The following is a 21180-nucleotide window of genomic DNA, read 5'->3' on the forward strand; positions in this document are numbered from 1 at the left end:
TGGTAGTCTGGGTGGGTGGTAACAGGACACCACCGCAACGTCTCCATGCCGTAGCGATCTCACCGCTATCGCCACGGCCTCTGTGTTTTGAGTAATTCGCGAACCAAAACATAACCGTACCACAGAAGATAAAACAAATTTACTTCTGTGACCGTACCAAAAATCGTAACGTAATGTAGAGGATAATAACTGTATGGGTTGTTCACAAATGCTGGAGCACAAATTTTCTGATTCCAGAAAAAGGGTTTAGTAAATTTGGATAATACATAGTGCTTAATTAATTTTAATCAGTTAAAATTACATACGTAATAGCAAAGTAAATAGTGAAACTGTATCATTTTCCATGTTTTGTAGAATAGTATTTTACACCATTCACTTTTGACGCCCGTGCATATTTCGCCAATATAGCATTAACATCGATCTTCTCAGTTGCTAAACTCCTAGAACAAATAACTTTTAACTATAACTTAAAAAATAATTACCTGAATCACGTACTGGATATACGGGGAAATTTCGGCTACAGTCCATTTTTCCTTCATTTCGAAGAGTGTTTTAAACCGCTCATTAATATTTTCTGGTAAATTACTTTCTTCAAAAGCCCAGATGACATTTGGTATTGCTTTTCGATCAATTATAGCTATACCATAAAGCATTTCTTCATCAGGAACCATGCCTTCAGGAACAGACTCTTTCCACGCTTGCAGAAACTCATCTAAATTAAATTTTCCAGTTCCATGTAGCAAAACCTGAGCGAAAAATTTACATATATCCAGTTCCTTATATTTATACAACTGAACTCCATCAATTATTTTAGATTCTTCAACATATTTGTCGAGTAAATTGGAAACAATTTCCTTTGGAACTAAATCTTTTAAAGCCCCTATAGTTTCTTCATAGTCTATTTCATCTAATTCCCAAGAATTCTCATCTATTAATTTAAGCATGTAAGACAATACTCTAAAATGATACTCGAAATCTAATAACCGAACTTTCTCATTTATATACACCACATTCAGTGATTCAAGGGCCTCTTTTAATTCAGATGAAGATGCCTGAACGATATTATTTAGGTCTTCAAATGTAAGCAAATCATCTTTATTAATTTCAAATTCAAACTCTGGTCCTTTATAAATGGTCTTCTGCAAGAGTTGTGTTAATCTTTTTAAATGTGGCTTTCCAACGACAGCCTCTAGATAATCGTAAAATATCCCGCAAATTTTAACTTTACTGATTTTACGTTCATCCGTATCTTTAATATCATTACTAAAAGTCAAATTACTTGCTAATAGTAAACTATTTGATGTTTCTGCAGCTACAACGTGAAAAGTTTTAGTATCCGAACATATAACTACTTCATCGTTGTCGTTGCCTTTTACATAGAGTGTGCTTCCAGCACTAACTTCTTTCAATAAATTTGAGTCTAGTTGCAACAATCTGTAATTATTGTCATATAGATTTTCTTCAGTAAAATAAAGCGTTTGCAAAATGGGTTTTACATCATTCTCATTTAGTTTAGCTAAACTTAGTACCTCATTTATTTCCTCTAGAGTGCGCCTAAAATATGAAGTGAAGCATAAATGTTGTGAACCAGCCTTCAGATTTAACCTCAATATTCTTGAATAATTTTAAATACAGCTGAATGCTTAGGTACTAGATTTTAAATTTAATGTGCAGCGAAATGTACTTACTCTTTATGTTTCTCCATTTAATAAATTCTAATGTAAGGTAATTTTACAATCAAACACTGTTTTTCCCGCCTTAACTTATTTTAACGCAAACGATAAAGTAAATTTTGATCTACTGCGAATTGTGAAAAGTAGTGGGGTAATTTGACTTTTGACATACCGACTTATCAATTGACCACTGACGAACTGACAATTCAATGGAAAAAATTGCATTTATTATTGTGTTGATGTGTTGTGTGGTGTGGTGAGCACGGAGTTAGCGGACTAGTATAAAATCTGTAAAGTGTAAAGTTGAAAATATCAATAACGTACGTACATAAATGAGTTTTTTAAGCGAATAAAATGAGGACATACTTCCTGTGTAATGCATCTTTGTGTATTTTGAAATTGTGAAATGTAGGCAGTTTATTAATTAAAATTGATCAAGCCATGGCATCTCCTTTGCAAACCTGGGAAGGAAATTTGCAAAATTCCTCCCAATTAATAAGAAATGCAAATGTCGGGCCAAATGTGCCTAATATTGGACTTAGAAGTGCTCCCGTTTTACCACCCAGACCATCGAATTCTCCATTGATTGGAAATACTTCTTACAATTCGTACATGCCATATTCAGGTAAGAAGCTCTGGTTAAAGGTTAATCATTTAAAACAAAATCACTGACGTCACTTAAAATATGAAATATTTCCTTGAATGTATTAGGAAATATAAGTATTGCAAGTATCTTGGTCATTATTAAATGCCATGCCATTAATTATTTTTATTAGGCTTATAACTACAACCTTGAAAATTAGAAACCTAGTGACTTTTATATAATTTATTACTTTTAAAAGCATTGTACTGAATTAAACAATTTTATAATTATATAAATATATCTCAGAACTTTTATTGGAAAAATTCAACACTTATTTAATATTTATAGGAATGGGATATGGGGGTTACAATTCATATGGAAGTTCGTATGGATCTTATGGAATGCCATACCGTAGCTCTTTGTACAACTCTTATGGATCATCTTATGGTGGTTATAACAATTTGGGCATGTTTGGAAATGTTTACCCAAGCGTCTCAGGTGATGACCACGAGAGGCGGTTTATACAGTACGCTGAAGAAAGCTCTAGAAACACATTCGCTAGTGTAGAGAGCATTGTTAGAGCTTTTAACAGCATAGCCATGATGTTAGATAACACGTTTTTTGCAATGACTAGCTCATTTCGAGCTGTTCTCAGTGTAGCTGAGAATTTTGGCAGGTTAAGGACGATGTTTGGACACATATGGTACTCTATCAATATATTCAGATTCCTAAATTGGTTGTACAGGAGAATGTTGAGAATGATGGGCTTTAAAGTCGCATCTAGTACAGCTTCGATGGCTTGGAAAGAAGCAGCACATGGAGTTTCACCTCCTTCTGCTGGGGCCCCATCCGGTTCCAGTTGGCCTACCATTGCTTTTTTGGGCGTGCTCGTTTCCGCTCCTTATATTATTAGCAGATTCTTGCCTAAATATGAAGGTAAGTGTGGTAATTTAGAGCACTTTGTTCCCAATTACAGTTTTACATTTATTAAAACAGGCTTACACAAACGTTGACAAACAAAATGTTAAATATGACTGCAATTTTATATAAGAAATACTTTTTTCCAACAGTAAATTTAAAAAAATATTTTTAATTAATTGAATATATGTATTTAACCTTTTTATCGGTGATATTTTTAAATAATATTTTAAGTTGACGCACATGGTAATTTTGAAAATTAACAACAATTAATAACTAATTTAATGGTGGACATTTTTTTAGGAAAGTAGCTTTGAAAACATTACTTAAATTATGTTGTAAACAACAGTGATGTTACGGGTCAGTTTTTTTACTCTTATTTAATTATATTTATTTTGCTGTGTTAGGAGCTTGCATATTTAAATTTAAAAAGCAAAAATAGATGACCTTGATCTTTAAATGGAATATTATGCAAATATTAAATAACAATTTATAAACATTTTTTATCATGTGAAACTTGGTAAACCATAAAATTGAATCCTCAATGATCCCAATTAATAACTTATTCTGTAAACTAATACTGAAATAAAAAACCGAAATATCTGATGATGTATTCATGAAGCTTTTCAATACATACATTTTTTTAATTTTAAGGGTCTGACTTCAGTTTTGGAGAATTTGATGCTGCTTGTTTTCCATTAATTTAATCTGGTTGGTATTAAAGTTGTTTACTAAGATAATAAATCAAGTGTTGATATCATTCTATTACTTTGACCTATGAACATTATTGTTTTCATAATGAAAACAATGTTATCAAAAATCTTGATACAGGATTAAATAATTAATTCAATTAATATACCTTATAGACCAGGGAAATAAGGCAAAAAAATCCTTGTTCGGGACAAAAAATTATCCAGGTATCTAACAAGTGTTCTAGGTAATATTGACCTATAGGAAGAAATCCTACCACTTTCCTGCATGAGTTTTTTTATTTATTAACAATTAAGTGCAAAAAATGTAAATTTTTGCTCTATTTTTGCCTACCATTGCAAAAGTTTATATCCAATTGAAAATATAAAGTAGTCATTACTTGAAACATAAATCAAGCTTTAAAATGGTGTTTTATAAAAGTTGATAAATTAATTTGTTGCTTAGAAATTTGCAAAATAAGGGAAAAATAAAAATTGACAATAAGTCTTGTAAATATCCACCTATAACTATGTTATATGCATGAAAAGTTGGGTCTTGTGATACTTTATAAACCCTCCAAATTTCAGATCGATCCATCAAATAGTTTAAATTTTATTCAAATTGTTTATCCCAGAGACCATTATTTTGCAATAACATTAGTCAGAAAATAATGAAGATACAGCAATAAGCGGGTACCATACGAAAGAAGAGGAACTAAACTATCATTATGATTAAAAAAAGTGAAAAAAATCGTTTTTTTTCTAATTGAAAATTTATGTTTCAAAAATAAACATTTTTGATTTATAAATAAATTGAATAACTTTTTCCCTATTGCTCGGAGATAAAATATTTTTTCATATTCGGAAAGCTGGCATTTTTAGACGGATTTAAAAAAGAATTATCCTAGGCAAATTTGGGTCAAAGTTAGCTTTTATTTAAAACAAATTCATAGCTAATTTGTTTATAACAATTAAGAAACCTAATTAGCGCCATTTTGAAGTTAAAGGTTCAAAGTTTAATTACAAGAATTTTTAAAATGATTGCTCCATAACGAGAACTTTGGTGAAGCTTCAAAATGATGCGAAAATGAAAACTAGTCGGAGGGTGTGGTGGGGGAACCTAAAAATTGGATGGATTTCAATGTTTCTTTTTTTAATTTGTATGTACTCCGCATACATTACAAATATACAATTTGTTTATAATTTTATTAATAAATGAACGGTCTAATTTGTTTAAACAAATAAAAAAAAATTCCAAAAATCTATATTTTTTTACAATTGTTTTTCCTTATTATAAGAATAGGTTTTTAGCACTTTCATTAATAAATAATTTTCATAAAAAATTTATTATTATTATTATTAACATTTACATGAAAAATAAGCTAATCTTTTAATTTTCTTTTTACTTGATTTCTTTTATTTTAAAAAATTCTTCCACTTCCAAACTTATTTACTAAGAAATATATTTACTATTAACAACTATTATAATTAAAAAAAAATATATTTACTAACGAAATTAGTACAAACATAATAAAACCTGGTTTCTAATATAAATCAAGAGTCTGTGAAAGTGTGTAATATCGTACTACCTTCTAAGTGGGAATACATCCGTTTGTTTGATCCAACAGTTACAACATGAAAATTATCTAGCAGAAATCTATTATCAGGTGCTTGTGAAAATCTCTCAATCTCCTCTCATTAGAATTTGAACTTTTTTGGACGGTATCCAACTGATTTGCTTTTCAAATATGGTATTAGTTTTGGAAATTTTCTGGTATTTACATTTTTTTTGGCATTCAGTATACTTTTTAACATTGATTATACTAACCATAACGTCGAAGGTTTAATTTTATTAATTTTATGTTGGAAATATGCCAGTAATACCGCTTCATACATTTTTTTAATTTTCTTCAAACTACACCACCCGTTGAATTCGTTGTAGGCAATCTCGTCCATTTTTTGGGGACTAATTATTGTGATCAACACTTTGTGGCGCTTCCAATACTTCCTCGTCTTCATTTTCCATGCTCATTTTGAATTAAACACTTAGAATATGAATTACAATGTACAATTCTGACACTACTATTTCAAGCAACTATTTCAATTCAGCTGTATTGCCTTACTGTTACATTTTGCATTTGTTTAATTTTAATATTTTCTATGCTTTCTTTTTGCAGATAAAGGTGATCCTTCTAATTGGAAATCCCCAGGCATTCGGGCCAAAGCTGTGTTCGACTTCATAGCCACAGCACCTAACGAACTTACCATTCAAACCAACGACGTTATCCTTTTAGCACCGACTTACATCCAAGAAGAAATGAGCCTGAAGAACACCGGATGGGCGTTTGCTGTTCATAAAGGTAAATCAGGTGTGGTGCCGCTCAACTACCTGGTAATAAACAAAAACAAACCGATAACTAGTAATCCAGAAGTAACATTACCCGTGCCAAGACCATCGAGTATGAAAACACACACAAAACGTGTGAGCTTCGGAGAAAATCAAATTTTCGAAAATGTAGATATAGATGATTACGTTTTAAGAAAAGAACCCAGTGTATCTAGTCAGACGAAAAAGGATGAAAATCTGGAGTCGCAAACAACTAAAGAAAAATCAGGGACTCATGATATTGATGTGTCAAAAAGTGTTGAGAAAAAGGAAAATGAAAATGTTAAATAATTAAGTGTTAAACGTGCAAATGGAGCAAGTGTATTTATTTTAAATAATATGAAAATGTTTTTTATTCAAAATTTGTTATCTTGGTTTATTTGTTTTTAGCAGAAATAAATACAAATAAAAATTTATTTTCTATTTTAGATAATTAAACCAGGCGGGATCTGTTTCAAAACACCCATCTATGGATGTTTTATATAGTATCGCTAATTTTTGCTTTAATGGCTTTAAAATGACATAACAAAACATAATTTCACTATGTGCGCGCTTCAAAATGTGTGCTAAACTTATTATTAAACAAATAGTGAAAAAATTGGAAAAAATTTCATTTTTTTTCTCTTTTTCAACACAGTTCAAAAACTATTCATTTTAGAAAAAAATTGAAGACGAAAGAAAGATTCGTAATTAAATTTTACACGATACACCTATTTTCAAATAAAAAAATACAACATAATTATTGCAAATTTAGCAAAAACAACAGAAAAAAGTGAAAAAAATTACAATATTTTTGCGATTTTTTTAATAAAAGTACTTATATTATAGGTAGGATCTTCATACTCGGCAAAAAAAATCTTTTTGATATAGTAAAACATTACACCAATTTTGGTTAAAATCGGTGCAATAGTTTTCGAGTAATAATTTTGCGGTCCAGATTTTTGAAAAAGAATTAAAATTTTTGCAAATTTAACCGAGTCTAAATTAAGACTTGAATAAGATACTTGAAAATTTTATCACATAAAAAAGGCCACTCAAACTTTAAAATGCGTTCAGAAAAGTTGAAATCCTTTAATTAGGAGAGCCGTGGTAATTGTTTAAAGATATGAATAATTTTTACGCTTATAAACAAATAGAATAATTTTTTTTTTAAATTATGCTTTTAAAGTACTCGGAAAAACACTTCTTTTTAAAAAAAAAAGTGGTGATTCCTTAATTAGTTCCAGAGTTACAGTCGATCAAAGCTGACCGACATTTGTGGCGTAATTACGAGATCTGGAGTGCTGTTTTTTAAACAAATGCCTTTGTCATTCCAAGTACTTTCCGGGAATGAATTTGTAAAACTTGCGCCCATATAAAATGTCGATTAAAACTATTGGACCGAGCATGAAATTCAGGAAAAATGTAGTATAATGCTTTTTTTTCTAAGATAATTTGATTTTCAAAATTTATTTACATAATTATTGTTTGAACAAATTTTGAATATTTAAACAAATTGAATACAATGTACGGATAAAAACTATATAAATTTGAGTAATATTCATTAATAGAATAAAAAAAAATACGAGAAATGTGAAGCAAATTAAAAAGTAGTACCTAATTATCAATATGTTAATTGGTCGATAATTAACAATAATTCGCATTTGAAAATGCGATATTTGGACTTTTCAGCTCGCGAGACATCGATATAAAGAAAATCATCAAACTCGGACCACTAGAAGCCGAGATAATCTAAATTTTTAAGCGCCCCGCTATTTTGAACGCGCGATTTCAATTTCAAGTCGGCTGCAGTAGCCGAGCTCTTGACCCCCTACCACTACCTCCCATACATTTTTTGTGAATCCAAAGATTTAATCAACATTTTATATGGGCTGCACAAGGGTGCAAGTTTTGTAAATTCACTCCCGGAAAGTACTCGGAATGACAAAGGTATTTGTTTAAAAATCAACCCTCCAGACCTCGTAGTTAGTTACGCCACAAATGCCGGTCAACTTTGATCGACTATAACTCTGGAACAAATTAACGAATCACTACGTTTTTTTTTTAAAAGAAGCGTCTTTCCGAGTACTCTAAAAGTATAATTAAAAAAAATAATAATAATTATAATGAATTTATAAAGTTATTATATTTGTTTATAAGCATAAAAATTATTCATATCTTTAAACAATGACTACGGCTCTCCTAATTAACGGATTTCAATATTTCTGGATGCATTTTAAAGTTTGAGTGGCCTTTTTTATGTGATAAAATTTTCAAGTATCTAGAAGTCTTAATTTAGGCTCAGTTAAATTTGCAAAAATTTCAATTTTTTTTTTTAAATGTGGATTGCAAAATTATTACTCGAAAACTATTGTACCGATTTTAACGAAAATTGGTGTGATGTTTTATTATATCAAAAAGATTTATTTGGCGAAGTATGAGGATATAGGTACGTTTAAAAAAATCGCAAAAATATTGTAATTTTTTTCACTTTTTTTGTTGTTTTTGCTATATTTGCATTATGTTGTATTTTTTTATTTGAAAATAGATATATCATGTGTAAAATTTAATTACGAATCTTTTCTTCCTCTTCAATTTTTCTTTAAAATGAATAGTTTTTGAACTGTGTTGAAGAAAAGAGAAAAAAATTGGAATTTTTTCACTATTTGTTTAATAATAAGTTTAGCACACGTATTGAAGCGCGCGCATAGTGAATTTATGTTTTGTTATATCATTTTGGAACCATTAAAGCAAAAATGTGTGGTACTATATAAAACAGATCCCGCCTGGTCTAAATACGCAGTTTTATGTTAGCATTCACAAGATTTCCTGGATTTTTATTCAGTGTTTTTATTTTTGCCTCTTGAAGCTCCATTATAATAAGTGTTATACCCAACCCCTTTAATTGTACCTCAATATGTATGTTATTAAACAAAGTAGAGTTTAAGCAAAACAAAGTAAAGAGTTTAAGCAAAGTGCATTCATTTTGCTACATTTATAGGTGTAATGTTATGGTGACAGAACTGACTCATTACAATTTAGTGCATTTTATAAAGTACTTGTGTATTTTTACTTTAAGGCTTTGTGATTTTTTTATATTTTCTTTTATAAGGGAACTGTTTTATTAAATCTTGTTACATCGATGATGGTTTTATTACACTGTCGAAATAATAAGGAAAATACAAGGTTTTGTTATACAGGGTGTCCAAATGTAAAATGTCAACAAAGGGTGGCAGACCGATCCATGACTAGCCAGAATAATTATATTCAATCTTAGCAAAAGTCCCTTAGTTTTTGGAATATTGGCAATTTTTAAATTCACAAAAATCTCTAGCTAAGCGAATGTTTTGGATTCCTAGACAAAATTAGGTATTGTTTTTTTGTTAAGGAAATATTGCAGAGGAATCTTAATATGAAAACTAATAAAAAAAATTCGATTAGGATTTTCTAAGAAAAAGCTTCACGAGTTTTCTTTGTGCGCCTACAAAAAATGGTATGGGTCCCATGCTTTATTATCAATGTGTGATCACTAGAGACCAGAAATGTTAGGGAGGCTATAATGTGGTACTGGGTTGGCTACAGGCCAGGTTCTCTTTTATGTAATTTTATTCAAACGAAAAGTAACGCAACCGTTGCCTTCTTATAAATGTACTCTTTACAATATACAGGCTGTCTACTATAAGAGGGCCACTCCTATATATCTCGCTTAATACACGATGCACTTCAAAAATCTTTATATGTTTTTTTGTTGAATTTTCTGAAGCCTTGATGCTCGTAAAAACAAATTGAGATCCATGTCCAACTTTATGAGTAATCTTAAGAAAACCGGGAAAGTACCGAAAGTTTAGAAGAGAGAGAAAACTTATTTTAATAAAATTTCATGGCAAAATTGATACCTTTCACCTGGTGTAAACAGATTTTTTGAAGTATCGTATGTAGTTTGCTGCGCCCTCTAAGCGGGCCAACAAAATATTGTTATCAAAGCGGGCTGTGGCTATAAAAAATTGCTTGTTTTTCCTCTTTCATGCAGTTTACTACATGTTGCCTTAATCTTTTATATTTATTACATTTTTACAATTTTGGCATAAAAATTTATACATTTTCGTGTTAATGTAGAAATTGTTATAGACACGTCAACAACAAATTTAATAAGTATAATATACTTCTTTTAAACAAAATACAGATTTTCTTTTCACATTATTATAATATTGGTTTTTACTTTAGAGAAAACTTGAGCCTTCAACATTGTTCTTCCACAACAAACTTCGCTTACGTTAAATGTAGCATGCTATGAAATCAAATGTGTTACCCTAATAATGACATCATTTAAGGAATTAGTTTATTGTTATAGTTTATACTAACTAACTGTTGGTTTGGAAATTGTTACAATTCACTGTAATTTGAAAAGTATAATTTTGAATAATAATGATAATGATATTTTCACATATTGAGAAGTGTAATAATATAGGGTGTCCCAAAATTAATGCAACAAAATTTGGTCACAGATTCTTAAGACAAATTTAGGGGAACCGTATTTTTTATTTTTGCCAAGTGGCCCCCTCTTTCAGAGTTACAGCTCCCTGAAATGTGCCCCTAAGAATAATCTTTTTTTTATATCTCTGAACCCTGTTGTACGAGAATCACTAAATTTGGTACACAGAGGTTTTGACATGTGGAATTTGATGGTGTTACGTTTTTTGGCGGGGAACCCCCTTAAGAGAATTTTTCATGGTAGGTGGTGACAAGAAAGAAAGAAGGAAGATTCTTTTATATGCAGAAGAATTCTCTGCTCAGATGTGTCTAATTTTTATAATAATGGATTTTTTAATAGAAACATTCACTTCAAATCGACCAATAGTAATTGGTAGTAATTGGTTCAGTAAATGTTTGGGTTAGAATTCTTGATACCGACATCATAGGGCCTTACTTCTATGATGGTAAACTGATGGGTGCCATATATTGCCGATTCTTTGCTTAAAAGAAGTATATCATATTCATTAAATTTGTAGTTGGCGTGTTTAAAACAATTTCAACATTAACCTACATTTTTGATACCAAAATTATAAAAAATGTAATAAATATAAAAGATAAAGGCAACATGTAGTATATTGCATGAAAGAGGAAAAAACAAGCAATTTTTTGTAGCCATAGCCCGCTTCGATGACAATTTTTTTTTTTGCCCACGTAGAGGGCGCAGTAAATTACATACGATAATTTAAATATTGGTTTGCACCAGGTGAAAGATATCAATTTTGACATGAAATTTTATTAAAATAAGTTTTCTCTATCTCTTAAAATAAAAAAATTATTCGACCCTAAACTTTCAGTACTTTCCCGTTTTTTTTATAATTACTCATAATGTTGGCCATGGATTTCAAATTTGTTTTTGTTTCAAAAACTTATGAAGATTTTTGACGTGCATCGTGTATAAAGCGAGATACTAGGAGTGGCCCTCTTATAGTAGACAGCCTGTATATGTAAGTATTTATGTACATAATAATATGAACCAAAAAGGGGCAGTGTATATTTTTCTACACTAAACGCTTTACATGGAACTTACCATAAAATATATAAATATATTACATAATAATAAGTACCAGCAAAAGTTAACAAAATAACTATATAAGGAAAGCGATTGTTATTTCAAAAACGAAAATGATAGTTCAAGATTTACCGAGGTCACAGGAGTATATCTAAAACAGTTGAAGTTTTTAATAGATGCATTTTTACTAGTGGTGGTGAAGCATCAACTACATCATACATTAGTAATCCCGCTACCCACTTCATTGTTCAATACATCTTTGCCTCTGATATATAATAATAATAATAATTTATTATGCTATAGATATAGAACAAGGGTCGGCAACTGGCGGACCGCGGTCCAAATCCGGACCGCGGAAGGTAAAATAATGGACTCCCAAAAATTTTTTGAAAGTATGAATTACTTAATTAAATTATTTAAATACTTTTCTATTGATAATATAATAATACGTTTGAGTGTCACCCTTATCATTTCTACTACAATTGCGTGATTGATTTGAATTCTTAAGGGTTAGTAGGTAGATTAAATTTGTGAGTGCAAATTAAAATAAAAAATTAGTAAGGAATGTTTTTTTAGTGGACTTCGTTAAAAATTTTCAAAAGTATCCGGACCCCACCTAAAATTACTTGCCGACCCCTGCTATAGAACAAGGGTCGGCAACTGACGGACCGCGGAAGGTAAAATAATGAAATCCCAAAAATTTTTTTAAAGTATAAATTGCTTAATTAAATAATTTAAAAAATTGTTTTCTATTGATAATAATACGTTTGAGTGTCACCCTTATCATTTCTACTATAATTGCGTCATTGATTTGAGTTCTTAATGGTTAGTAGGCAGATTAAATTTGCGAGTGCAAATTAAAATAAAAATTAGTAAGGAATGTTATTTTTGTGGACTTCGTTAAAAATTTTCAAAGTATTCGGACCCCACCTAAAATTACTTGCTGACCCTTGCATAGAACATACAGGTTTGTATACAGGGTGTCCCGAAATTCATGCAACAAAATTTGGTCCCAGATGGTTAAGATAAATTTAGGGGATCCGTATTTTTTATTTTTGCCAAGTGGCCCCCTCTTTCGGAGTTACAGCCCCTTGAAGTCCGCCCCTAAGAATAATCTTTTTTTATATCTCAGAACCCTGTTGTACGAGAATCACTAAAGGACCCCGCACAAATCTTATGGAAATTGGGTCCCGGTCAAATTCGCTGAATTTTTGATATGTGATAGAGTTCATCATACTGGTCAATTGTCTCAATGGCCACAAAGCTCAAAAATGGATAGTTTGGCCGGTACAGAGCTTTAAAGCTCCGAATATCCTCCNTTAAAGCTCTGTACCGGCCAAACTATCCATTTTTGAGCTTTGTGGCCATTGAGACAATTGACCAGTATGATGAACTCTATCACATATCAAAAATTCAGCGAATTTGACCGGGACCCAATTTCCATAAGATTTGTGCGGGGTCCTTTAGTACACAGGAGTTTTACGTGGAATCTGATGGTGCTACGTTTTTTGGCGGGGAACCCCCTTAAGACAATTTTTCGTGGGGCCCCGTTCCTTTAGAGAAAAAAAATTTAAATTTCTTAAAAATTAGCCCATTTCTGCTACGTTTATTGCCGCTTACTAGCATAATATAGATTACTACTGTTTATTTGATTGTCACTACAAATTTAATAGTTTAATTTTCACCAGCCACCATTGCATTAAATACAATCTGTAGTAAAGGTGTTTTATTTAAGACAAAACGCTAGCCAAATCTAGTACTTTTTTTTTGACAACACTATTACAGTAGGATGATCATTTAAGAATCCTTAAAACTGGGGAAAAATTTGTTAGAAAATCACAACAGTAGTAATTGTTTTGATTGGTTCTCATAGCAATTCTGTAATATTTAGCTAAAATATTAAAAATATAATCACAAAGTATCTAATTTTATAGCCCTGGCACCCGAAATATTCGTCTCAGGTTAACGATTTTTATTAATTTAAAAAATGTGTACGTCCCAAAATATAAAAAAGACTTAATAAAATTAAATTTAGTTACTCAGGCTAGTTAAGGGAAAGCCTATTGCCTCTTGCCAGCTTAACATTGACTTTTGGGACACTGTTTTATACATCAAGAAGCGGTTTTGCCACTTTGCGTTATCAGCAACGATACGTATGTAAAAGTGTATGAACACAACACAACACTTTTATTAAATTATTTTTTTATTAAACAACTGTAAAGTTAATTTACAAATAAGGTTCAGGAAATTCGAACGTAACTTCCCTTCCTGTCAATTTCTTATAGACTGAAGCGAAAGTGTCCACCTGCAAAAGAGTAGATCGTTTTAAACAAAATTGAAACAATATTAAACCGGTTCCAGATGGTGCTGTCACTCGTCAAACACAAGTACTTGCATATTATTTGGCTAAAATCTATAAAATCAAGTCACATTGTACACATAAATGTAGAGAAATTACTTAATCCACTATGTCAAAATTAATTTGATTGATGTGGTTGTTGTAGCAGGTGCCGTCAAATATTTGGCAAGTGAAGATATATTCCAAATAAACAACATCTAAACAATAAGAGGTTTGTTTATGTTTGACAAGTATTTGGCAAGTAACCATACTATCTGAACCCAGCTTACAGATGGAAAAGAATCTTTTAATTCAGATTTATTCACGCAAAAGTATATTTTACTACTAAAAGGAAAGGGTCTTTTAATATTAATCCTTTCGCTGCGGTACATGTACATGTGAACCCAGTCGCTACTAGAATACACAAGTACACAGAAAAAAAACACACTAATGACCATCCATCTAGGTTAAAACCGTCCTAATATAGGATACTGATCAAAAATTTACTTATAATAATAATAAATTAGAGGTATGCCGCGGACATGTCAGCTGGACATGTCGTGAAAAGTGGACATGTCCTCAGGACACTTTTCAAGATTGAAAAGTTGTATGCGCGGAATTATTCAAAAAAATTTTTGGGATTGGTACATGTAAAATTAAAGATATTTAGCCATTTTCTTGTAATTTTGTTGGTAATTGTTCAACTAAAACTGACATTTTAAAAATATAACCTCTTTTATATGTCCATATTTTATTATTTTTCGCAAAGTTAACGATTAGTAAATAGTAATCAGTTGATCCTTAATTTAATATTTAATACACAAATAGTTTATAAATGAAGTATGACACCAAAATCAACAGTTTGCTTATATTTTTCTGAATTGAGTAAAAAATCATTATAAATGTAACTTCTGTTCAAAAACAATTTTTAAGTATTCCAGTATTTCAAAAAATGTAGTAGATTTTACTAACTTGTAATTTTGAATTTATCCCTTACTAATTTAAACTAATTGGTAATTCTAAAATAAAAAAGTGGGCAAGATATATTAGGAACAACATACCTTATGTTCGATAGTGGTTTGCTGGTTTTTGTCAAGGTGGACTTTAATCAACTGTGACCCATCTAATCTTACACGAATCCTTTTACCCACAATTTCAGCTGGGTATACAAGATCTTCCAGGATAGCGTCATACACCGAAGTCAAAGTGCGTGACCGAGGACGTTTTTGTTTATTTGCAGCACGGGTTTTACGAGTTGGCTTAGGAAGAATTTTCCTTTCGCCCACAAACACCACATGCTTTCCGCTGAACTTCTTTTCCAGCTCACGTACTAATCTAGTCTGTACCTTTTGGAATTGTTTTAGTTTGGGCATGGGCACATAGATTATGATCGACTGTAAATAATGACATGTATTAATATTTAGGTTAAAAGCTTACATGTGTTAATATGTATGTAATAACCAAGAAGTTTCGTTAGTACTTACCTTCTTATTGTTTAATTCAATTTCTCTAGCTTTAGTAATATGTAGTTCTCTAAGTTGGGCCTTCAAGTCAGAGTTCATTTCTAACTCAAGTAAAGCCTGAGCAACTTGAGTTTCAAACGTATCGGGCTCCGCCCCACCTGCCTTAATTATTTTGGACGACATCTAAAAAAAATGTTTCATCAATAAAAAAGTAAGTCAATATTATAAATAAAGAACAGAAGAATTTTAACTACCACACTTTAATACTACTGCTTTTGCTATAGAAACTTTTAGTAAATATAACCATAGGTTTAGTTCATATTTCAATTTTAACCTACAATTGGATACAAATCACAAAATATCTTTAGGAAAAACCAATCATCAAAGGCCAAAATCAACACTGAACAAAATCATAATATTTGGTAATATAACTACACACATTATTTTAAATATAGTATTCGTAAAAATTCAAAAAATAAATGAAAACAATTCACTAATAATTTAAACAGAACGTGTACCTTGTCGAACGCTAAACAGAAAGGAAAAGAAAAGTTATATGCGCATGCTTCAACTTTCCGACATGTTTTATTTACCAATTCTACAACATTATAAATAAAAATATAACAGTTGAAAGGTTTTGTTTCTAATGTCAAATTTAGTTCATTTCTCGTGGATTCTCAGCTTTATTTGGTTAATGGTTGTAGGAAAATCATCGGTGGATTGAGCAAATACATGTATAGATATTGCAGAGACACCAGTGAAATTATAAATTGCCTGTATCCAAAATATTATATGATGCCACTTGCTTTATTTCCGTTTTAATTTTACAAAGTTATAAATAAAATATGTAAATATGATGTGTCAAAAAGAAAGAATAAATTATAGAGATCGATCGATTTAATTAGATATTTTATATACACACATTAAATATTATATGAATAAATGCTAAAATTAACTTTTAGTGTTATACATCAAAATTTAAATTTACGCAATATTTCATGACGTAATATGAAGTAACCTCTCGAAGGTAACCAATTCGAGTAGCAATGTGAAAAATGTCCATAAATTGTGTATTTTTAAAGATTTGATCGAAACGACCTCTTGTTGTTGGGTAGTTGACAGATTATCGGAGACGGAATTTGTTAAAAAATCTGCGAACCTTACATTTCCGAAACCAAAATGGCTTCTTTGTGTGGTAGAATTGCCGCATCTACTGCAAGAAAACATGTCTTGTGTTCGAGTTACAGGTTTGCCTCAAAAGGTAATCAATGAAATTTTGTGTATGATGCGGAAATCTCCATGCCCTACCTAGTTTTCCTTCATTTCTTCATTACGTAATTATACAATTTTTCTTAAATTTATCAACCAATTTTTGTTTTTCTAACAATAATCGATGTCTTAGTATCTTGGAGATAACGTTATATAATAGTTTTTATAAAAGTATTTAATGTTTTAAAATGTCTGCCACCTAACCTCTTTTTTATTTTTAGTCACTATGGGTGATCCAGTAGAACATGCCACTGGTCTTGAAAAACGTGAATTATTAGCCAAAGTAGCCGGAAACGAAAATCCTTTTGACTTGAAAGTTATTAAACGAGGTGCTGGTACAAAAGTCCAACCAAATGAAATTCCTTCAGCTTTTGATGCCCGTCTCGTAGGATGTATTTGTGAAGAAGAGTCCACTAGCATAAACTGGATGTGGCTACATAAGGGAGAACCTAAGAGATGCGAATGTGGACATTGGTTCAACCTTGTTCACAAAGCTCCCGTATAAACTTTACTTAATATTGCTCTGTGCTCTAGACTAATATAGCGTTTTAATGTAATAAATTTATTTGTTCTTATACGACATGTATTATTTCATGTAAATATTTCTTGTTTAATACATTTTTTGTTCTTATTATTACTTCCCATTATCTCATTGTAATTTCTTTTTAAGTCGCTCAAAATATATTGACAAGCAATATTTTTTTAATTTACAAAAAATATAAAGCAATTGCATAATGTATGAATATTTATGTAATTTTAAATCACTTTATACTCCTAAAATTAGTTCAAGAGGAATTATTTTCGTATTTGTATACTTCGTGTCCCACACAATATGCTTTACGTTTTGTTCGACGACTTTGTAGATTGTAGCTTGCGGCGATTGACTGTGTACTTTGTTTTGACAGAAGAAGGTTAAGTTGTTAACCTAACTTTTTGCTTGTCATGTTAAAAACAAAACATAAGATGGATGATAACTCCGTAATTTATGGACTAGAATTTCAGGTATTTGAATAAAATAATTATGATTCTGAATCATTTTGAATCAAAGTTTTTATAGGCAAGGGCATTAGCCCCGCAGCTCGCAGAAACTGAAAAGATTAAATTTATTATTGGAACACAGTCTTTGAAACAAGCAAATAACCAAATTCATTTGGTAGAATTTAATGAAGAAATATCAACAATAAAGACGTCAGTAAGTATTGTACTATTTTTTCACAGTATGTTCATGTAACAATAATTAAGCATCATTTAAATGTTTAAAGGCCGATCAGAGGCAATGATATTTAATATTTTTCTAGGTATTTCACCATTCTGAAGGAGAAATATGGAAAATTACTACAAGCCCGATAGATTCTACAAAACTGTCTACCTGTTACAACTCGGTAACTAATGAAAGTAGTTGTACTATGAAAACCGCTATTTTGAAGCTACCTGAAACAGAAAATCCAAATACCATCGACGACCTAGAAGTAGCTACTAAACTAGAAACATCTCTCTTTGGATCTGATGTTAAAACTACAGATTTTCACCCAACCGAATCTAATAAAGCAATTTCGGTAACTGAAAATCAAGTCATACTGTGGGACATTTCAGGAGATGAAGGAAAAAATATATTAAATATTCAGTTAGAGGGAAAGAATAATCCTAAATTTACCACTGGAAAATGGAACCCTCATCAAAATTGCAATCAGGTACTTTAATATATTATTCTGGCTCATTAAATACTAAGACACTCCTCTAAAATTCTATTGTGTTATACAATTCAAACAAATTTTTTATATAGGTGTACAGATCATTAACATTAAGGAAAAAACAAACGATGTGTAAATAGTTTTTATTGAACCGACAGAACCTGCATTAAACGTGTACAAAATAATGTGATGTTAAATTTCAAAAAAATGCTAATTTTTCAAAAAATTGTCTCAAAAAATGTATTACTGATTTCAAATTTTATTATATTTCAATGCATCATTTCTATTATATATGAGAAATAACAGAAATCTATCAATAGTCACTGCAACTCAATGCCTATGGCTTCATATGCCCCATACCGACAGAGAGCGACCTGTAATATCACAGGTATAATGATGAATTTTAGAGAGTTGTCCTGGTTCTTAATGAGCCATATTGAATACTTTTTAATTGCAGCGTAACATTTTATCTTTACTGTAGTTTACAACTGCTACTGAAACTCATCTAAAAACGTACGACATAAGGTCCGGAGACTTGGCTTGGGGTATAGATGGTGTTCATAGTCAGTTACTACGTGATGTGGATTACAATATGAATAAACAATATCACATTGGTACGTGTGGCGATGACGGATTTGTTAAAATATGGGATTTTAGACAAACCAATCAGCCAGTTTTTTCAAGAAGCGATCATTCTCACTGGTAAGTTTTTATACACTTTAAAAACCAATGTATTAAATAGTTATAGTATGCAATATTAACAATTTTAAATTTTTATTTAGGGTATGGTGTGTTCGATTTAACCATTTCCATGATCAGCTATTATTAACTGCCAGTTCTGATGCTAGAGTGTTAATTTCAAGTGCCGCAAGCGTAAGCTCTGAAAATAACAGTGAATCCTGCATTACTGACGAGACTGATGGACTAGAAACCAAGCAAATGTAAGCCACATTTCAAGAACTTATTAATTTCTAATTACGATACATCCCTTTAATAATATATTTTAGTAAATTCACCACTTGTAAAGTAATATCGTTTTAAGGTTGTCAGATGGACCATTACAGTGGTGCGAACATGAGGATAGTGTTTATTGTGCAGAGTGGTCTCCAGCTGAACCATGGGTTTTCGCTTCTCTTAGCTATGATGGTAGGCTACTTATTTCGCGTGTGAAAAAGTCTTTAAAATACCAGATAATGTTATAAGTGGATAGATTATTTATTATGCATCATTCCTTTTTTATTTATTATATGTATTTCAAAAAATTTTTTTTTCTTTCAATATAACGTATATTTTCAAAACGTCTGTATATAAAAAAATGAATTTTTCAAAACGTTCGCTCCTTACGCTGAAGCACTAGTTTCACACCTTTCCATAAAATATTTTCCTCTTCACTTTAATCTTCTGCGTCTTCTTTTAATGTTTTTAAAACGTGTTTGGCTAGACATTTTTGGACAAGAGGGACAATGCTTCGACAGGCTTTTTCAAGAACACTTATGCCAGCACTTAAATCCTTCATAGATATACAACCAGACTGAAAAAATTGTGAAACCTGCTCATGTGTATGAAGCATTGACACTACTATAATACCATGACTTTTTTCTTGATCTGAAGAGATTGGCACTTCACATAACATCTGTTCCGTATAGTTAGGATCCAATAACATTATGTCGTTCTGAACACCCAGAGTGACGGATGTGATCAAATCGTACATGGGCACACCAGCATGAGCTAGCGCAACACCTGCTGCTGTTATAGCTGCACTTAAAGCTGATCCATCATTTTGTAGAACTAGAGCATAAATGTCTACCTGAAAATTAGGAAATTCATGTCGACAAACTGTCGACTCCAGAGCCTGTTTCATAATGGCACCATAGTGTTTCTCTTCTGCATCATGTTGGTGTTGTCTACGTTTTATACAACTAAAAGGGGCGAACTTAAAATCACAATATATTTCTCCATTTAAACAATAATCTGTCCGATTTGGGATTTCTCTAGGGTCAAATACTGATACTATAACCTCAGTTTTACCTAATTCTATGTACGCCGATCCTTTAGCTTGGCTCACAATTCCAGTTTTAAGAACTAAGAACGGAAGTGAATAAATGTATTACATATACATACTGATAGCTTTTATTTCACACTTACAAATTTTTCTATGTTCTTCGGTTGTCCGGGAATCAATTCTTTTACCATTATTTACTGCTTCCTTAAATTGTTTTGATAACGTCTTTATATTTAATTTAGCGAAGAGATTATAAGGCACTGTCTCTTCTGGACCGTTTATTCTTTTATGGTCTTTTGGCATTTTTAAACAATAGTTACCTGTTACCTATACTTTTAACGATGCAAAATTGGAGACGCAATGACGCACATTATTTTAGGTTAGATATCGTTAGGGATATCGTATTCTTCTTCTAACTTTTTGGTCCACTAACTAACCGGCTCTACGCCATCTGCCACATAACAAGTCACTATTGTCTATTATTCTCGTGCGAGCGGTCGAACTGAGCGGACGTGTTTATACCTGCCTTTATTAAGGCTACCTGGAAAGAATCCCTTTCTTTCCTCTTAACCACCGACCTAATCCCCGGCTTAAGCATAGAGGCCGTTGGCATCTTTGTTACAGGTATCTGTGCCGGGGTTATGCCC

General features: G+C 31.2%; 6 protein-coding genes across 7 annotated transcripts; 3 read left to right on the forward strand and 3 right to left on the reverse strand.

Moving 5' to 3' along the window:
- Window positions 1–267: 267 nt before the first annotated feature.
- On the reverse strand, window positions 268–1823 carry LOC108916837 (sister chromatid cohesion protein DCC1). The gene is made up of 3 exons (XM_018723143.1): window positions 1689–1823; window positions 496–1554; window positions 268–440 (listed from the first exon to the last, which is right to left on the reverse strand). The coding sequence occupies exons 1-3, from the start codon at window positions 1703–1705 to the stop codon at window positions 335–337; spliced, it is 1182 nt and encodes a 393-aa protein (XP_018578659.1). The 5' UTR covers window positions 1706–1823; the 3' UTR covers window positions 268–334.
- A 33-nt stretch (window positions 1824–1856) lies between these two features.
- On the forward strand, window positions 1857–6644 carry LOC108916838 (peroxisomal membrane protein PEX13). Its single transcript, XM_018723144.2, has 3 exons — window positions 1857–2298; window positions 2605–3192; window positions 6041–6644. The coding sequence occupies exons 1-3, from the start codon at window positions 2115–2117 to the stop codon at window positions 6538–6540; spliced, it is 1272 nt and encodes a 423-aa protein (XP_018578660.1). The 5' UTR covers window positions 1857–2114; the 3' UTR covers window positions 6541–6644.
- Window positions 6645–13940: 7296 nt separating this feature from the next.
- Window positions 13941–16161, reverse strand: LOC108904685 (40S ribosomal protein S7). Its single transcript, XM_018707324.1, has 4 exons — window positions 16090–16161; window positions 15593–15754; window positions 15170–15502; window positions 13941–14075 (listed from the first exon to the last, which is right to left on the reverse strand). The coding sequence occupies exons 2-4, from the start codon at window positions 15752–15754 to the stop codon at window positions 13998–14000; spliced, it is 573 nt and encodes a 190-aa protein (XP_018562840.1). The 5' UTR covers window positions 16090–16161; the 3' UTR covers window positions 13941–13997.
- A 499-nt stretch (window positions 16162–16660) lies between these two features.
- Window positions 16661–17417, forward strand: LOC108904695 (cytochrome c oxidase subunit 5B, mitochondrial-like). The gene is made up of 2 exons (XM_018707338.1): window positions 16661–16832; window positions 17062–17417. Exons 1-2 carry the CDS (start codon window positions 16751–16753, stop codon window positions 17343–17345), a joined length of 366 nt encoding a protein of 121 aa, XP_018562854.1. The 5' UTR covers window positions 16661–16750; the 3' UTR covers window positions 17346–17417.
- A 337-nt stretch (window positions 17418–17754) lies between these two features.
- LOC108904682 (EARP-interacting protein homolog) lies at window positions 17755–19784 on the forward strand. The gene is made up of 6 exons (XM_018707321.1): window positions 17755–17842; window positions 17898–18032; window positions 18139–18531; window positions 19013–19233; window positions 19314–19472; window positions 19574–19784. The coding sequence occupies exons 1-6, from the start codon at window positions 17783–17785 to the stop codon at window positions 19731–19733; spliced, it is 1128 nt and encodes a 375-aa protein (XP_018562837.1). The 5' UTR covers window positions 17755–17782; the 3' UTR covers window positions 19734–19784.
- A 122-nt stretch (window positions 19785–19906) lies between these two features.
- Window positions 19907–20925, reverse strand: LOC108904684 (exosome complex component MTR3-like). Of its 2 annotated transcripts, XM_018707323.1 has the most exons (3): window positions 20677–20925; window positions 20119–20613; window positions 19913–20062 (listed from the first exon to the last, which is right to left on the reverse strand). In XM_018707323.1, exons 1-3 carry the CDS (start codon window positions 20834–20836, stop codon window positions 20013–20015), a joined length of 705 nt encoding a protein of 234 aa, XP_018562839.1. In that variant the 5' UTR covers window positions 20837–20925; the 3' UTR covers window positions 19913–20012. The 2 variants fall into 2 exon arrangements, with proteins under 2 accessions (XP_018562838.1, XP_018562839.1); XM_018707322.1 differs by having other exon boundaries at window positions 19907–20613.
- Window positions 20926–21180: the final 255 nt, after the last annotated feature.

This window comes from Anoplophora glabripennis, unplaced genomic scaffold (genome assembly GCF_000390285.2).
Source record: "Anoplophora glabripennis isolate ALB-LARVAE unplaced genomic scaffold, Agla_2.0 scaffold206, whole genome shotgun sequence".
Lineage (NCBI taxonomy): Eukaryota > Metazoa > Arthropoda > Insecta > Coleoptera > Cerambycidae > Anoplophora > Anoplophora glabripennis.

Excerpts from the sequence above, each read along its gene's own strand:
- LOC108916838 (XM_018723144.2), top strand. The coding sequence starts at position 2,115 with ATGGCATCTCCTTTGCAAACCTGGGAAGGAAATTTGCAAAATTCCTCC. Across the intron at positions 2,299-2,604 it reads TTCGTACATGCCATATTCAG|GAATGGGATATGGGGGTTAC; the intron begins GTAAGAAGCTCT and ends TAATATTTATAG. Across the intron at positions 3,193-6,040 it reads ATTCTTGCCTAAATATGAAG|ATAAAGGTGATCCTTCTAAT; the intron begins GTAAGTGTGGTA and ends TTCTTTTTGCAG.
- LOC108904682 (XM_018707321.1), top strand. The coding sequence starts at position 17,783 with ATGTTAAAAACAAAACATAAGATGGATGATAACTCCGTAATTTATGGA. Across the intron at positions 19,234-19,313 it reads AGAAGCGATCATTCTCACTG|GGTATGGTGTGTTCGATTTA; the intron begins GTAAGTTTTTAT and ends ATTTTTATTTAG. Across the intron at positions 19,473-19,573 it reads GGACTAGAAACCAAGCAAAT|GTTGTCAGATGGACCATTAC; the intron begins GTAAGCCACATT and ends TATCGTTTTAAG.
- LOC108904684 (XM_018707322.1), bottom strand. The coding sequence starts at position 20,836 with ATGCCAAAAGACCATAAAAGAATAAACGGTCCAGAAGAGACAGTGCCT. Across the intron at positions 20,614-20,676 it reads CGAAGAACATAGAAAAATTT|TTCTTAAAACTGGAATTGTG; the intron begins GTAAGTGTGAAA and ends TTCCGTTCTTAG.
- LOC108916837 (XM_018723143.1), bottom strand. Across the intron at positions 441-495 it reads GAAATTTCCCCGTATATCCA|GAGTTTAGCAACTGAGAAGA; the intron begins GTACGTGATTCA and ends TATTTGTTCTAG.
- LOC108904685 (XM_018707324.1), bottom strand. The coding sequence starts at position 15,754 with ATGTCGTCCAAAATAATTAAGGCAGGTGGGGCGGAGCCCGATACGTTT. Across the intron at positions 15,503-15,592 it reads TTGAATTAAACAATAAGAAG|TCGATCATAATCTATGTGCC; the intron begins GTAAGTACTAAC and ends CATTATTTACAG. Across the intron at positions 14,076-15,169 it reads AAACCACTATCGAACATAAG|GTGGACACTTTCGCTTCAGT; the intron begins GTATGTTGTTCC and ends ACTCTTTTGCAG.
- LOC108904695 (XM_018707338.1), top strand. The coding sequence starts at position 16,751 with ATGGCTTCTTTGTGTGGTAGAATTGCCGCATCTACTGCAAGAAAACAT. Across the intron at positions 16,833-17,061 it reads TTACAGGTTTGCCTCAAAAG|TCACTATGGGTGATCCAGTA; the intron begins GTAATCAATGAA and ends TTTTATTTTTAG.